Source organism: Schistocerca cancellata, chromosome 7 (genome assembly GCF_023864275.1).
Source record: "Schistocerca cancellata isolate TAMUIC-IGC-003103 chromosome 7, iqSchCanc2.1, whole genome shotgun sequence".
NCBI lineage: Eukaryota > Metazoa > Arthropoda > Insecta > Orthoptera > Acrididae > Schistocerca > Schistocerca cancellata.
Genome location: NC_064632.1, coordinates 310,106,994 through 310,125,258, shown reverse-complemented (window position 1 = coordinate 310,125,258; position 18,265 = coordinate 310,106,994). Strand labels below are relative to the sequence as shown.

At 44.2% G+C, this 18,265-nt stretch overlaps 1 protein-coding gene across 1 annotated transcript in view; it reads left to right on the top strand.

The window, feature by feature from the left end:
- The window catches only part of LOC126092746 (kinesin-like protein KIF26A), a 481,728-nt gene that overhangs the window by 422,864 nt on the left and 40,599 nt on the right, over positions 1-18,265 (top strand). Inside the window, exons 14-16 of the mRNA XM_049908472.1 lie at positions 6,461-6,600; positions 8,136-8,271; positions 13,211-13,652. Of these exons, the coding sequence (XP_049764429.1) occupies positions 6,461-6,600; positions 8,136-8,271; positions 13,211-13,652 (718 nt within the window). The remainder of the gene's footprint in view (positions 1-6,460; positions 6,601-8,135; positions 8,272-13,210; positions 13,653-18,265) is intronic.

The window sequence follows — 18,265 nt, the reverse complement described above, 5'->3', positions numbered from 1 at the left end:
AGGCGCATCCAGCCGTTGCGCGAAGAGACAAGTAGGAGCATGCTCAGGTGCAAAGTCGCACACGCTTTCAATTGTGCGCACAGAGGCACAGCCGTATGCCTGTAGCAGGCGGGGAGAGACATACCTCTACTTGCGTGTGAGGAAAGTACAGCCACGGCAACTCTAGTCGAGACGTAAGAATGACAGCTCGCAGCATTGTTGCCAGCTATCAACTGCGAAGCGCTAACGCCTGCAGCCGTCTCCAGAAACAACACTGAGACGTTGCCATAGAGACGTTTACAAAATCACGTTCTGTTACTGGTTGTGGTAGGCCGGCGATGCTGCCGCGTCCAACCCACAACAACTCTCAGGGTCAACTTACACTGACTCCACTATAGCCGCAAGGCACACAGATGTAAACACACCTTAGATCGCTTTCTTGTTTGTTTGTTCAGTGCAAATTTTGCGATTGTTTAAACTATCTTTTCAATGTATACTTGAAACATTGAATATAGAAGTGGACGACGATGCAATATTAACTTGCTTTCTTGCCTGCCGTGTGCAGCGATTACTTTGTGTACCACTATTATTTCCCAACATTCAATACAGCCAAGAACCAGATAACATTGTAATATAAACTAGCTTTGTTGTCTAGTGTGTGGTGGAATGGTTCAAACAGCTCTAAGCACTATGGTACTTAACATCAGAGGTCATCAGTCCCCTAGACTTAGAACTACTTAAACCTAACTAACCTAAGAGCATCACACACATCCATCCCCGAGGCAGGATTCGAACCAGCGACCGTAGCAGCAGCGCGGTTAGGGACTTAAGCGCCTAGAACCGCTCGGCCACAGCGGCTGGCAGTGTGCGGTGGAGGGTACTTTGTTTACCACTATCGTTTCCTATTAAGTTAGGGGCTTGAAACCCTAAACATAGCTCAGAACTCGATTACAGTGCAATATTAACCGGCTTTCTTGTCTTGTGTGTGGCGGAGGGTACTTTGTGTACCACTGCTATTTCCCCCTCTTCCGTTCTACTTGAGAATGTTTCGTGATAAGACCGGTAGTCCTCTGGTAAGTTACTGTGTGAGCCTTATTGTTTGTAATTCTTGCCTTCGAGGTCTTTTCGTGAGGTAACCATAGAAGAAGCGATGTATTGGTTGCCTCAGATGAGGAGAAACTGAAATAAACCTGAGATTTACTACATGTCTCTGCTGCAATCATCAAAACGTTTGAAACTGATAGAAATATTTGACATGCACTAAACTAAAAAGCAGAAAACAATTATTTAAATAAAAACTTATTAGTATAACACATTTTTAAAACGAACTAAAAAGAATTTCTCCTAGTCCCATACAGATCCCTAATCCACACAGATAGGTTCGGAAATTTGTGCTTGTGTATTTTCAGTAGCTATGAAGATACCTGTATAAGTAAAAATGAAAAACGTGGTGCGCAGTACACAATTGACGTGTTAATAGTTCACCTCCGCACCATTATCTAATCCATGCGTCCCATGCTTTTCGTTTTAAATTCTATAAGTATTTTCACAGCTATTACAATTTCACAAGCACAAGCTTTCACAAGTATGTGTATGGGTTGAGAACCTGTACGAGCTAGGAAAAATTATTGTATACTTTTTACTCCGTTTTAAAAGGATTTTATGCTAAAAATATTTAAATAATTTTGGGTCATCAGTCTTCTGAGTTTTTTGATGCACGAATTTCTCTCCCACATCAATCTCTTCATCTCAAATTAGCGCTTGCGCCTAATACCTTCAGTTACTTTTTGGATGTATTCCAATCTCTGTCTTCTTCTACAACTCTCCCACGTACCTCCATGTCTTAATACAGTTCCAGTCATTCTGTGCCTTCTTCTTGTCAATGTTTTCCACAGTTCCTCTCCTCGTCGATTCTGTGAAGAATTTCCTTATTTGGTTCAAATGGCTCTGAGCACTATGGGACTTAACTTTTGAGGTCATCAGTCCCCTAGAACTTAGAACTACTTAAACCTAACTAACCTAAGGACATCACACACATCCATGCCCGAGGCAGGATTCGAACTTGCGACCGTAGATGTCGCGCGGTTCCAGACTGAAGCGCCTAGAACCGCTCGCCACACTAGCCGGCGAATTTCCTTATTTCTTAGCTTGTCCATCCACCTGATTTTCAGCATCCGTGTATAGCACGACATTCCAAATGCTTCGATTCTCTTCTTATCCGGTTTCACCACAGTCTATGATTCACTTCCGTACACTGCTGTGCATCAAACATACACAATCCGTCCCCCAGGAAAGGTGACTGTTTTTGCGTTGTCTAGTCGCACTAATGTGACCATCTGTAAAAAGCTGGAATAGCCAGATTTTGCACCGCAAGACGTGCAAGAAGAAAGTCGGTGAGGTTCCGGAAGGTGCCAGAAGGGATGGGGAGCCATCCGACTCCACTGCCGTGGCCAACTGCGCTCGATTACTCGGCTGAGGATCTATACCGTGAACAGCCTGATAAAGGAAGTCCTGCACATTCTTAGTTGCGTTTAAATCCGGGGAGTTTGGTGGCCAGGGGAGTACAGTACACTCATCGCGGTGCTCTTCAGACCACGCATGTACACTGCGAACTGTCCTGCTGGCAGATGTCTTAGTGCCAAGGAAAAACAAACTCCGTGTAGGGGTGGACATGGTCCCCTAGGATATATGTATACTTGTTCTGATGTATTGTACCTTTGACAATGAAAAGATCGGCCAGGGAATGCCACGAAATCACTCCCCAGACCATAACACTCCCTCCTCCGGTCTGGACCTTTCCGCTGATGTTGTAGGGCGTTTGCTTTCAGACGTTTGACGCAGTACCCGCCAATGACCATCTGTCCAATGGAACATAAAACATTATTCATCTGAAAAGGCTATCTGTTGACATCCAGTGGACGTCCAGTTGCGATACTGGAGTACAAATTCCAGCCTTCGTCGCCCACGAACAGCATTAGCATGGTTGGATGTACCAGATGCCTGCTGCGTAGGCCCATGCGCAGCACCGTTCACTGAAGAGGAGGCACCATTGGCAGCAGTCTGCCCCCGGTAGCTGAGTGGTCAGCGCGACAGAATGTTAATCCTCAGGGCCCGGGTTCGATTCCCGGCTGGGTCTGACATTTTCTCCGCTCAGGGGCTGGGTGTTGTGTTGTCCTAATCATCATCATCATTTCATCCCCATCGACGCGCAAGTCGCCGAAGTGGCGTCAAATCGAAAGACTTCCACCTGGCGAACGGTCTCCCCGGCGGGAGGCACTAGTCACACGAAATTTATTTATTTACCGTTGGTAGTCCCTTGGTCCATCTGGGTAGTCATTTGCACATCTATTCGGCCGTAGGCATCTCCGCATCCGTCGGTCATCCTTGGCCCATGGTGCTCCATAGTGGCATTGACACCAGTTTTGGATAGCGCCATGTTGCTATGCACGGCATACTTTAACCACGAAGGCACACGAAAAATTTAAAAACTTAGCCGTTTCGGAAATGCTTCCACCCACGACCCGAAAACGAATGATCATGCCGTTTCGAACGTCAGATAAATCGCTCCGGTTCCCCATACAACGACTGCACTGTTTCCAGCTTTCCCCGACGCGCCTTATATACGCTCCAATGTTAGTGCTGCCACATCCCGTCTGTGAGTACTTATAGCACGTCGACGTCGAGCATACGCTGTGATTATATTGATGTGACTTGACTGTGTATATTCGCGTAACTACTAATGGCATCAGTGAGCGGTTGCGTGAATAAAATAGCGTGCTATTTTGTTCATCTTTCAGTTTAAAGTTAACACCTGTTTTGATGTTCTGTCGCGAAAGAGGTAATGGAGCAGCGTTCGAACATTAAGATTTGTTTTAAATTTGATAAAAGTGCCGTACACACATTTGAAATGATACAGTCTGGTAGTGGCAGTGAAACAGTGAATCTCAAAGACGTCTTTAAGTGTTATGGAAGATTTCTAGATGGTACAGAGAGTACTGAAGACTATTCACGTGCAATTCGAGTCGAAAAAAATGTTCAAAAAGTAGCTGAACTGATCGTTTTCCATCTAACAGATTAATTGAGAAGCTCATGGAATTTCTAAGAACACCCGAGCATCACATTCTAACAGAAAATTTGAGCATAAAGAAAATCTATTGCTGCTTTGCACCTCACTTACTCAGCGAGGATCAAGAACGTTGCCGAGTGGAACTCTATAGATGTGTGAAATGATTGGCCGTTAGGTGCCCAGGCTTCATCTCTTGAATCGTAACGGGTATGAAACATGATGTTTTCATTACGATCCACTTAAAAAGCTCTCACATTGGTTATTCCGTTTGCATGAGCGTCCCACGTGACGACACTTAGCGGTGTATGGCCGAGGATACTCATGACACCACCAGAGCTTCCCCGTTTTCCTGTTCCATTCGCGAACAGAATGTTGATAGAACGACAGACGGTGAAGCTCCATCCTCATCCTTTGGTGCTCAACCCGAGGATTGTTGGCAGCAGTCTGGCTTGCAGGAGATCTCCAGTCTACACGTCTTCCTGTGTAGGAGCTGCGACCGACATCTATTATAATTTGACGTATGCACTTTAGTCGTGGTCTTCCCCTTAACACTTTTTTCCTCGACCTACCCCTCTATTATTGTTTTAGGAGACCATCATGTTGCAGTGAATGTCCAATAACTTGAGCTTGTCCTATACATGTACTCCGGCTTTGACTACACTTTCCTCCCTCTGTCAGAGGAGGAGGACGGAGGTTTACTGTCTGTCACCTTCGTTTTAGACTCAATTATCATCCTGTTATATCCTTATCCCATAACTTTATCATTTTATTTAACATGGTTCAAGGTTCAAATAAAATGGCTCCAAGCACTATGGGACTTAACATCTGAGGTCATCAGTCCCATAGACTTAGAACTACTTAAACCTAACTAACCTAAGGACATCACAAACATCCATGCCCGAGGCAGGATTCGAAACTGGAACCGTAGCAGTCGCGCGGTTCCGGACTGAAGCGCCTAGAACCGCGCCGCCACAGCGGCCCGCATGGTTCAAGGTGTTCTTCACTTTCTCTGCTAGGTACGTTGCATTACACATTACATGCTATCAATTTATTACTTAATTAATGCTTATATAATGGTGTCTCATAGCCCAAACGTGTGCACTCCGGGGTAGGTCACCATTGCTCCACCCAACTTTCTGGGCGTACAGTCGGGTAACGTGTTTGTTTCTCCACTATATGCTCTTCAACTAGTGGGTGCTGCGTTCGATGTCGGAATTGTACGCCTCAGAAATCTTTATTTTTAGATTTCCGTACCTCAATCTGTAAAAACGGAACCCTTATACCATCATCTTGTTATCCGTCTGTCTGTCTGTCTGTCCGTTTGTCTGTCTGTCCGAATGTTCAGAACCCTTTTTCTCAGGAACAGGTGGACATATCAAGTTGAAACTTACGTCACGTATTAAGGTCCATTATTTCTAGGCGCTAGAAAAAACGTTAGTTTCTAAGTCAATACAATTAAAAGATACGGAAATTTATGTCACAAAATTTGATACTCGCAAACTCATTCATCAAAACCAGTGGGGTACTTCCCGTTGGTCCATATTCATGAAAGTTGTCAAGAAGAAAGGTTTCACAGTGCAAGTAAAGTGAAAAATACAGGATTGTTACTTTGTAATTATATTACAGAAAAAATTGTCATTTGTTATCGGTCTGTCTGTGCCTCCATCTGCTAAGACCCCGTTTTCTCAGGAACGCGTAGACGTATCAAGTTTAAATTTTTATCACATGCTGAAGTCTATTTTCCCCCTGTGTCGTAAAAATAGTAAGCTTATGAGTCAATGCAGTCAAAAGATACGACCATTTATGTTACATATTTCGATGCGAATTCACTCATCAAAACCTTGACGTGGAGTCATGAAATTTGACAAGAAGCAAGGTTTCATGATACAAGCAAAGAAAAAATCTGAAAATTGTTAATCTATAATTATATGACACGAAAAAAATTTTCGTTTATTATCCGACTTGGAACTTGAAGTCCAGACGTTCTCGAAAGTTTTGGAATCCCTGGAACCGATATCTTGCCAGTATCAATGTCGATAAAGCAAAATCATCGATTCCCGTACTAGGTTAACTATCTGTATACATAATTAAATTAAACTTTGTAGTATTTCAGAATTTATTTGGTCATTCAAACAGCTAGACCTATGTGGAAGAGGACGTCTACCTAGCAGATGAACGAGTTTCAGTGTAGCTACTTCGTGAAAAACAGATGAAAGTTGCAGATTGCCTGTAAAAGTCAAACATGGTTTTGGTATAAAATGCGTCATAAAAATACAGCCTTGCACGTGTGTAATGACTTGTGTAACGACTCTGAAGGAGTCAAAAATGTAACTGGCTGCAGTTAACCATTTGGTGAGTTACAGCAATTGGATCTCTGTGAGTATGGAAATTAATGAACTTTTCTGTTGCTGCCAGAGTTGTCGCTGGACATTCGGCTCCATTCACTGCATGAAGCCGAACACCAAATGGAGCTGATAACAAGTGATCAGGACGAAGAGGTGATTGAAGTTGAAGAACCAGCTGAGCCTGTGGAGACGCAAGATTCTTGTTTACAGGTAAGAAAGTGAAGGAATGGAGAGCGGCTGGATGAAGAGGGCAGACGATGTGTAGAGGAGGGATGAAGAAGGGAAGCGGTGGATGGGGGAGGAATGAAGAAAGAAAGATGAATAGGGAAAAGGGCGACGAAATTAGGGCTCAAGAGCGGGAGTGGGATGAGGAGGTGAAAGAATGGAAAGGGTAGAGATGAAGAAAGGTGGCGATGGAGTGGGAAGTTGGTATAGAGGAGAGGAGATGGACGTCGGCGAAATACGGAACACAATTAATTGCATTCCTCTGTGTTCAAATGTGTTAATTATAATTATTAATTAGCTTAGCTGTTGCTAAGTATTGTTTGCTGTTTCTTATTATTGTTTTTATCGCGTTTATCACATTCTGAGTAACTTTAAGTCTCCTCGACATCTGGTGATACGCAACTTATATATATGACATTTTGATACAAAATTGACCAAAACTGCTTTAAATGACTGTTTGCTGCTAATATTGTCGAGCAGATACCGACCCTCTGAAGGTGGGCTTTAAGATCTATACTGTTCGACAATATTGTGAATGAACATTCATTCTGTGCAGAATTTTTCGATCATGGAAAATGTCAGTTTTTCAGCTTACAAGTCAAATGCTCCTTTCAGTCCTTCCGTTCAGTCAAGGGCTATTCTTAGACATTCTGTGGACCAGGTCAGAGTCTCTTCTGATCATATCTAGCCAACACCAGACAATATGGCACCGTTTTCTCGTGCAGAATTTCGAATTATGGGACAAAAAAAGGCGAACTTTGTGGTTTATACTATCTTGTTTTCGCGAGAAATTTTTTAATCTGTTCCTTGACATGCTTACGATGATTTCTAGCTGTCTACGGTGTCAAATCAAAGTTCACATGTGTCAACATTTGTGGTGTTGGCTCTTCTTGGCATTCCTGTTCTGCATCGAAGTTGTGTGATGATGGATTGACATTCGAGTGTATCTATTCTTCCAGAGATTTGTTCCTTTATTATGAACTGACAATACTACTTATGGAACCACATATTTTCATCAAGTATAAGCTAGTCTTGTCACTTCCCCACTACACATTTCCGATTACGTATTCAACCGTCTCTTTACGTAATGTTAACAATATTGCGTGATCGAAAGATCGCATATTGTTACTATTTTATCAGCAATTTTTGTTCCAATGCAAGACACCGGTTAAACCGATCTTATTTTTAAATTAAATAATTAAAATTATGATAAATCAATTTCATTTAGTACATTTTACTTCTTCTAATTTGTAACCATTCTGAGTAAAGTGGTTCAGTACTACAGTGTTAGTAATAAAAGTTTTTATTGCGTTATTCATAAAAGGACCCAAAATCTAGTGGGTGTTTATAAGGAACATTATATTTTGTAATTAATAAAATTTGTGGTTAATTGTTACCAGAACCTGTATTTTCATAAACTCTTTTAAAACGAACGGCCAGGCACGTCACTTACATACTTTTCTGTTCTCAGTTATATTTGCATTAAGTTCAGAAAACGATTTTTTTGCTTTACTCTGCAGGTGACGGAAGACGACATAGCGTACTGTTTGGCGAGGCCCTTCTGTTCGCCGGTGGGAGAGGAACGGGAATGCGCCGAGGACCATCCGCTAAGGATTCTCAGTGAAGAGAACCTGACTGTGGTGTCAACATTCACTGGTAAGACATTTTCATTGACACATACTAGAGTATCAGTAACAACGCACTATTCCATTATAGCCCACGAACACCCACAAAATTTTAGACGCGAGTTAATGACTGGACATAACATTTTGACTGTAACATTCACAGTGTTAGAAAAGGAGAGTACACGCACTTTTATCATAGAAATGAAAAATATTGAGAATAGTGTTAAGGAGGAATAAAAGGACAATTCTTTTTTTTCCAAAAACAAAACATTTTGTTGTCTCTAGTGGCAAAATATCACAATACTAGCTTTTTCGCAGCTTCATGTACGCATTCGACACATATATTGGACACTTCTCTTCCCCCCCCCCCTCCCCCTTTCTCTGCATTCACCATTTTCTCCCCTTGTCTCTCTTTCAGTCCTACCCCCCCCCCCCCCTACACACACACATTGTCTCTAAGCATCTCCTCCACGCCCTTCCTGTCCATCACCTCTCCCCTCTCTCTCTATCTGTGTCATCCTCCCCCTCTCTATATTCATCTTCTCCTGATTCACGTTCCCTCTGTCCAGTTCATCCTCCCTCCTCACTCACTATTCCACTTCCTTCCTCTGTTTCGCTGTGCCCAAACACACGTGTAGTTCGCGCAAGGTGTGCCGATACTACCCACACAACAAACCTCTCTCTCTGGCCATCTCCTCTCACTCTTCTGTCCATACCCTCCTCGCCCTCTCTCCGTCCATCCCTTCCTCTGACCTCTCTCTCCGGCCGTTATCTCCACCTTCTCTCCTCTTTCTCTGTCCATCTCAGCTCCCCCTTCTCTCTCTATGTATCTCGTCCCCTTCTCTCAGGTCAGCCGTCCCCATCCGCATGTGTAGCCCTAGCAAATCAATAAAGCAGGACGATACTACTCGCACACAATATGCCTGTCATGTAGGGCAGCATATGGGCCAAGGCCTGAAAAGCCACGTTTTTGTCTGTGTCTCCACTCCTGTTAGAGCTAGGAGGTTATAAATCCCACACCGCTGATACTCGTGGTGTGGTCTGCTGTTTCTCTGGCAAGTAATTGATCCAGGGGTTTGAGAGGATATCCCCCCTTTGAGAGGATGTCCCCCCCCCCCCCACACACACACACTTTGCTTTACATGCATAATAGATAACACCTAGCCTCTCTCTGATAGCTGAGAGCGATAAACCATCCCCTTCCGGGACATGGGGTGACATTCTGGCACCAGAGCGAAACCGCCTGGTGGATTAATGATGGGGACTGGTATCCTAGCCAGCCTGTACGTGGTTTTTAGGCAGTTTAACACATGCAACTAGGTAAATATTGAGCTGGTACCTATGTCTCGTATGTATCTGTAGAAAACAGTCTTACACTTGAACATAAGATTTACTCTAGATGCAAACAGGGTGGGATATGCAAATTCAATCACGGGGTTTTGGAGAGTCAGGAAGGGCACAAGATCACCAACCTCCACTAATGCCAATACAACGCATATAAAAATGCCGACCCCATGCAGAATGACGACAAAGAAGAAGACCTAGCCTCTCTTCAAAGTGAATACAGGATTATTCATAAGTACCTCCGGAGTTTCAGGAGACGATTCCACAATAACTAAAAGACCTACAGAAAAAGGACACATAGCAGTGAATATAGCATTTTTCAAAGTTCCTACATATAATACGCCCTGGGGCGTAGTTGCAGAGTGTACCACTAGAGGGCATGCACATCAGACTATACTGACGAATCATCCAGTCTATATTGTTGTATCCTGTAGTTCACATCTGCACAATGGCAATCCAGTGAACAAGTTTCTAAATCGGGCTGCTGCCACGTCTTCCAAGGCAGTTCATGTCATCAACTTCAATGAATCGCAGGCATGTACTGACGTTTGCTGCATCACAAATAGTGCCCATATTCAGCAACTGTAATGTGAGTTAAAAACTTAGAGAGGTGCTCTATCCACTGATAAGTGTCTGTTGTCTGTACAACTTGTAGTTTTAGCGCAGCTCCCTTCTGAAACCCAGGAGGTACTTACCAATAAACCTGCACTTTTTGTTGTGTTTGTGTAAGGGCCGATCAAAAAGTTTCTATTCATAGGCAGTTAAGTCTAGAGTCTGTACGCCAATCAGACAAAATCGCGGTGAGCATTCAGGCTATCATCCCAACTATGCACCACGCTGAAGGCTCCCGTTTGGTGAAACACGATGTTCTACTGCATGACAAAGTCCGTAACTGCCTCCTTCACATTCTCTTCTGACAGGAATCGTCGATTTTTCCAGGTTTTTTTTTAAGGGGCGGAAGACAAGATAATTGCTGGGGGCGAAATCTGGACTATAGGACGAGCGCTCGAGTGTCTGCCACTTGAGTTCATGGATGAGGCTGGGCTCCCATATCGACCGGCGTCTTGCGTCGAATCGTAACCAGCTCGGAACTTGATGCACCATTTGACAACAGTGGTTCTCGACAGACATGCTGTCCCACACGCATTTTTCCTTCTCCAATGGTTGTCTACCGGTTTTTGTCCTTCGGCAGCTAAAAAAATGAATAAGAGCACGTTGATCTCTTTTGGACACATCTGGTAATAACGTCGGCATAGTTCACGTTTCCGCATCTACCGGACGCACATCGGAAAGACACGAATACAACACTAATCCCTTGCGTAGATGTCGGTGTTTATATGCCCGCATCGGAGTCGCGCTACGTTCCAGTTACGCTGCAGGAACGCCCTTAAACAGCTTTCTTGTAGCTCCTTACATCTTATCTCGCTGTCAATGGACAGATTTTGTTCAATAAATATTCAAACCAGTTGTGGACATTTCCCAAAATGTTTTCAAATCTGCGATACTGTTCAAAGGCCTAAAAGAAAGCTTTATGACGGGAGGCATGATCACCTTGAAGTCAACAGAGCTCCATTATCTGAGAATACGTGGAAACCAAAACAATATTTCATCGCAAGCTTGTTTAATCAGTTCAGTAACCGGTTTCGATCGTCACGATCATCCATCAGATTGATCTGTCTCCTAAACTTAAGTAAAAGAAGCACAAAAAATTTTGCGACTGTTGGCATCCTCATAATTTATAAAAATACGACAAAGCTGTCGGTTCCACGATGAACTGAAATACTAAACACCTTTTTCCAAAGCTGTTTCACAGAGGAAGACCGCACTGCAGTTCCTTCTCTAAATCCTCGCACAAACGAAAAAATAGCTGACATCGAAATAAGTGTCCAAGGAACAGAAAAGCGACTGAAATCACTCAACAGAGGAATGTCCCCTGGACCTGATGGGATACCAGTTCGATTCTACACAAAGTACGCGAAAGAACTTCCCCCCTTCTAACAGCCGTGTACCGCAAGTCTCTAGAGGAACGGAAGGTTCCAAATGATTGGAAAAGGGCACAGGTAGTCCCAGTCTTCAAGAAGGGTCGTCGAGCAGATGCGCAAAACTATAGACCTATATCTCCGGCATCGATCTGTTGTAGAATTTTAGAACATATTTTTTGCTCGCGTATCATGTCATTTCTGGAAACCCAGAATCTACTCTATAGGAATCAACATGGATTCCGGAAACAGCGATCGTGTGAGACCCAACTCTCTTTATTTGTTCACGAGACACAGAAAATATTAGATACAGGCTCCCAGGTAGATGCCATTTTCGTTGACTTCCGGAAGGCGTTCGATACAGTTCCGCACGGTCACCTGATAAAGAAAGTAAGAGCCTACGGAATATCAGACCAGCTGTGTGGCTGGATTGAAGAGTTTTTAGCAAACAGAACACAGCATCTTATTCTCAATGGAGAGAGGTCTACAGACGTTAAAGTAACCTCTGCCGTGCCACAGGAGAGTGTTATGGGACCATTGCCTTTCACAATATATAGAAATGACGTAGTAGATAGTGTCGGAAGTTCCATGCGGCTTTTCGTGGAGGATGCTGTAGTATACAGAAAAGTTGCAGCATTAGAAAATTGCAGCGAAATGCAGGAAGATCTGCAGCGGATAGGCTCTTGGTGCAGGGAGTGGCAACTGAACCTTAACATAGACAAATGTAATGTATTGCGAATACATAGAAAGAAGGGTCCTTTATTTTATGATTATACGATAGCGGAACACACTGGTAGCAGTTACTTCTGTAAAATATCTGGGAGTATGCGTGCGGAACGATTTGAAGTGGAATGATCATATAAAATTAGTTGTTGGTAAGGCGGGTTCCAGGTTGAGATTCATTGGGAGAGTCCTTAGAAAATGTAGTCCATCAAGAAAGCAGGTGACTTACAAGACACTCTTTCGACCTATACTTGAGTATTGCTCATCAGTGTGGGATCCGTACCAGGTCGGGTTGACAGAGGAGACAGAAAAGAAGAGCGGCACTTTTCGTCACAGGGTTATTTGGTAAGCGTGATAGCGTTACGGAGATGTTTAGCAAACTCAGGTGGCAGACTCTGCAAGAGAGGCACTCTTCATCGCGGTGTAGCTTGCTGTTCAAGTTTCGAGAGTGTGCGTTTCTGGATGAGGTATCGAATATATTGCTTCCCCCTACTTGTACCTCCCGATGAGATCACGAATGTAAAATTAGAGAGATTCGAGCGCGCACGGAGGCTTTCCGGCAGTCGTTCTTCCCGCGAACCATACGCGACTGGAACAGGAAAGGGAGGTAATGACAGTGCCTTCCGCCACACACCGTTGGGTGGCTTGCGGAATATAAATGTAGATGTAGATGTAGAACTATTTTATCACTATTTTAATATTTTAGCGGTGCCAACCATGGGTAAAAAAAAGTTTATTTGCTTCTTTTACTAAGGAGAAAGATCAGTTTGATGAGCGAAACGATCGAAAGCGGTTGCTGAATTGAGTAAACTAATTTGGATCATGGGTTGTTTTTGCATCCGCGTATTCTAAACGAAGACTGTTGATACTTGCAAAAAATGTGAGACATGTCGATAATGCACGGCATAATTGTCGTTTGCGCAGACTCGCTGTCGATTACGACGGATTTGGAGGCGCAGCGCTTCTGCACGAGCGGCGCTGCCTACCAACCGAGCGCGGCGTCTCTGGCGGACTTCCGGACGGAGTCGTCCTCGGGTTTCCGCGGCCACCTGTTGTACCGGCAGCAGCAGCAGCAGCAGCAGCAGAACCAGCAGCAGCACAGCGGGGGCGGCTCGCCCGCAGACTCGGACGACGAGCGGACGCTGCGCAGGCACCCGCTGCCACCGACCACCGCCGCCGCCGCCACCCCCGCAGCCCCTGCCGCCGCCTCCTCCACCCCCACGGCGCGGGCGCCCGCGGGGGCGGCGGGTTCTGCGGCGCGCCGGGCGCCCGCCGGCTTCGCGTCTCCGCAGCTGAGCCGGCGGCTGCGACCCACGCCTCGGTGCCGCTCGCTCACCGACGTCCCCAGCGCGGGCTCCGCCGTCTTGTGAGTACCTCCACCACGAATCAGATCCAACGAAGCGCACCGGACACAAATTTACGCCCCCCCCCCCTCCCCCTCCCTCAGGAGATGTAGCTTCACACCTTTGTAAAAACAAAGTTTTAACAAAATGTCAGTTTGGTTTCCAGAAGGGTTTTTCAACGGAAAATGCTATACAGGGTGTTACAAAAAGGTACGGCCAAACTTTCAGGAAACATTCCTCACACACAAAGAAAGAAAAGACGTTATGTGGACATGTGCCCGGAAACGCTTACTTTCCATGTTAGAGCTCATTTTATTACTTCTCTTCAAATCACATTAATCATGGAATGGAAACACACAGCAACAGAACGTACCAGCGTGACTTCAAACACTTTGTTACAGGAAATGTTCAAAATGTCCTCCGTTAGCGAGGATACATGCATCCACCCTCCGTCGCATGGAATCCCTGATGCGCTGATGCAGCCCTGCAGAATGGCGTATTGTATCACAGCCGTCCACAATACGAGCACCAAGAGTCTCTACATGTGGTACCGGGGTTGCGTAGACAAGAGCTTTCAAATGCCCCCATAAATGAAGTCAAGAGGGTTGAGGTCAGGAGAGCGTGGAGGCCATGGAATTGGTCCGCCTCTACCAATCCATCGGTCACCGAATCTGTTGTTGAGAAGCGTACGAACACTTCCACTGAAATGTGCAGGAGCTCCATCGTGCATGAACCACATGTTGTGTCGTACTTGTAAAGGCACATGTTCTAGCAGCATAGGTAGAGTATCCCGTATGAAATCATGATAATGTGCTCCATTGAGCGTATGTGGAAGAACATGGGGCCCAATCAAGACATCACCAACAATGCCTCGATACAAACGTTCACAGAAAATCTGTGTTGATGACGTGATTGCACAATTGCGTGCGGATTCTCGTCAGCCCACACATGTTGATTATGGAAATTTACAATTTGATCACGTTGGAATGAAGCCTCATCCGTAAAGAGAACATTTGCACTGAAATGAGGATTGACACATTGTTGGATTAAGCATTCGCAGGTGTACCTATGGAGGCCAATCAGCTGCTGATAGTGCCTGCACACGCTGTACATGGTACGGAAACAACTGTTTCTCCCGTAGCACTCTCCACACAGTGACGTGGTCAACGTTACCTTGTACAGCAGCAACTTCTCTGACGCTGACATTAGGGTTATCGTCCATTGCAGGTGTCCTCGTCGTTCTGGGTCTTCCCCAGTCGCGAGTCATAGGCTGGAATGTTCCGTGCTCCCTAAGACGCCGATCAATTGCTTCGAACGTCTTCCTGTCGGGACACCGTCGTTCTGGAAATCTGTCTCGATACAAACGTACTGCGCCACGGCTATTGCCCCGTGCTAATCCATACATCAAATGGGCATCTGCCAACTCCGCATTTGTAAACACTGCACTGACTGCAAAAGCACGTTCGTGATGAACACTAACCTGTTGATGCTACGTACTGATGTGCCTGATGCTAGTACTGTAGAGCAATGAGTCGCATGTCAACACAAGCACCGAAGTCAACATTACCTTCCTTCAATTGGACAAACTAGCGGTGAATCGAGGAAGTACAGTACATACTGACGAAACAGTCTAACAAGGAAATTAAGCGTTTCCGGACACAGGTCCACATAAAATCTTTTCTTTATTTATGTGTGAGGAATGCTTCCTGAAAGTTTTGCTGTACCTTTTTATAACACCCGGTATATACTTTCACTAATGAAATATTAAATGCTCTGAGTAACCGGAAGTCACCCGTTCGGATTTTTTGTGATCTATCAAAGGCTTTTGATTGTGTAAATCATGGAATACTTCTAGATAACTCAAGTGCTGTGGTATGAATGGGACAGTGCTCAAATGGTTTAAATCATATCTAACTGGAAGAGTGCAGAAAGTTGAAATAAGCAGTTCACTTAATATGCAAAAAACTGGTGCTTTCTCAAACTGTGGAACAATCAAGAATGGGGTGCTGCAAGCTTCGGTCTTGGGTCCTCTACTGTTCTTAATATATATTAATGACTTGCCATTCTATATTCACGAAGATGCAAAGCTGGTACTTTTTGCCAATGATACGAGTATAGCTATCACACCCGACAGACAAGAATTAACTGATGACATTGCAAACGATGTTTTTCAGAAGATCATTAAGTGGTTCTCTTCAAATGGACTCTCATTGAACTTTGACAAAACGCAGTATATACAGTTCCACACAGTAAATGGAATGACACCATTAATAAAGATAGACTTCGATCAGAAATCGGTAGCTAAGGTAGAATATTCAAACTTTCTAGGTGTATGCATTGATGACGGGTTGAACTGGAAAAAACACATTGAGGATCTGCTGAAACGTTTGAGTTCAGCTACTTATGTTATTAGGGACATTGCAAATTTTGGCGATATACATCTCAGTAAATTAGTTTACCATGCCTATTTTCATTCTCTGCTTTCGTATGGCATCATATTCTGGGGTAACTCATCATTGAATAAAAGAGTGTTCATTGCACCAAAGCGTCTAATCAGAATAATTGCTGGTGCTCATCCAATATCATCCTGCAGACACTTATTTACAGAGCTAGAGATCTTCACTGTAGCCTCACAATATATATATATATATATATATATTCACTTATGAAATTTGTTATTAACAACCCGAATGAATTCAGAAGTAACAGCAGTGTACATGGCTACAACACTAGGGGAAAGGATGATCTTCACTACTCAAGGTTAAATCTAACTTTGGCTCAGAAGGGAGTAAATTATGCTGCCACAAAAGTCTTTGGTCACCTACCTAATAGCATCAAAAGTCTGACAGATAGCCATATAGCATTTAAACGGAAATTAATAGAATTTCTTAATGGCAACTCCTTCTACTCATTAGATGAATTTTTGGATATAGTAAGTGGGTAATTTCCCCAACTCCCACAAAAAAAAAATTAAAAATATTAAGTGTCATGTAATATTTTGTGTAATGTAATATCTTGTATAGACACCTTTTATTAACCTGACACGTTCCACATCATTACGAAGTGTCGTATTCATGATCTATGGAACATGTACTAATCTAATCTAGTCTAATCTAATAATACGCTAATAAAGTGTTCAAATAGCGTGCCGGTTTAGAATCGAGTAGTGTATTTCTGTTTATCGCTTGACCACATTGTTGTACACTGAGATGACGTAAGTCGTGAGATAGCGATATGCATATCGCAAACACTAGGAATAAAAGTGCAGTGCATTGACGTAGCTGTCACTTGTACCCAGATGATTCATCTGAAATGGTTTCATACGTTATAATGACCGCAGACAGGGATTAACAGACTTTGAACGCGAAATGGCAGTTGGAACTAGACGAATGGGACATTAAATTTATGAAATGGTTAGGAAATTGAATATCCCGAGATCCACAGTGTCAAGAATGTGTCGAGAACACCACATTTCAGGCACTACATCTCACCACGGACAACGCAGTGGCCGACTGCCTTAACTTACGACCGTTTGCGTGTAGTTGTCAGTAGACAAGTAACACTGCGTGGAACAACCGCAGAAATCAATGTGGGACGTACGAAGATCGCATCCGTTACGACAGTCAGGCGAAATTAGGCGTTAGTGGACTATGGCAGCAGATGACTGAGGAGAATGCCTTTGCTAACAGCATAATATCACCTGCAGCTCCTCTACTGGTCTCGTTACCATATCGATTGGACCGTAGACGATTGGAAAGCAGTAGCGTGGTCAGATGAGTCCCAATTTCAGTTGCTGAGAGCTGATGGTAGGATTCGAGAGTGCCGCAGACCCCGAGCTGTTGGTAGGATTCGAGTGTGACGCAGATCCCGCGAAGCCAGGGGCCCGAGTTGTTGACGCCTTCCCGGGTTATCAGCCGAGTTCAAAATGGTCCAAATGGCTCTGAGCACTATGGAACTTAACATCTATGGTCAAAATTCCCCTAGAACTTAGAACTACTTAAACCTAACTAACCTAAGGACATCACACACATCCATGCCCGAGGCAGGATTCGAACCTGCGACCGTAGCAGTCGCGCGGCTCCGGACTTAGCGCCTAGAACCGCTAGACCACCGCGGCCGGCTATCAGCCGTGTTAAGGCGTCGTTCTGCGGCAATGTTTCCACAAGTTTCCTACTTGTCATCTTCAGGCGACTTCGACTTGTTGAAACGTTGTCACAGAACGACGCGTTGGCTCGGCTGATAACCCGAGAAGACTTCATCATCGAGTTTCGCCCAAAAAGTCTAAATTCACTTCACCATCATCATCAGTTATCTGCTATATTAGCAGGTCCTTTGCCTCTCCATTTTCTGCGATACATTGCTTCCTTCTTAAGGCTGCTGTATGTTGTACCGTCCATCATGTCATCCAGTATCTGGAATCTCTTCCTTCCTCGCTTCCTTTTCTCTTCTACATAACCTTCTAAAACTGTTTTTATCAGTCCGTCATTCTTTCTTAATATATGCCCAATCCAGTTTCTTTTTCTTCTCTTTATTACATCTAGTAACTGTCTTTTCTCTCCCATTCTTCTCAGCACCTCTTCATTTTTTACTCTGTCCATCCAACTTATTCTTTCCATCCTCCGCAAAGTCCAGATCT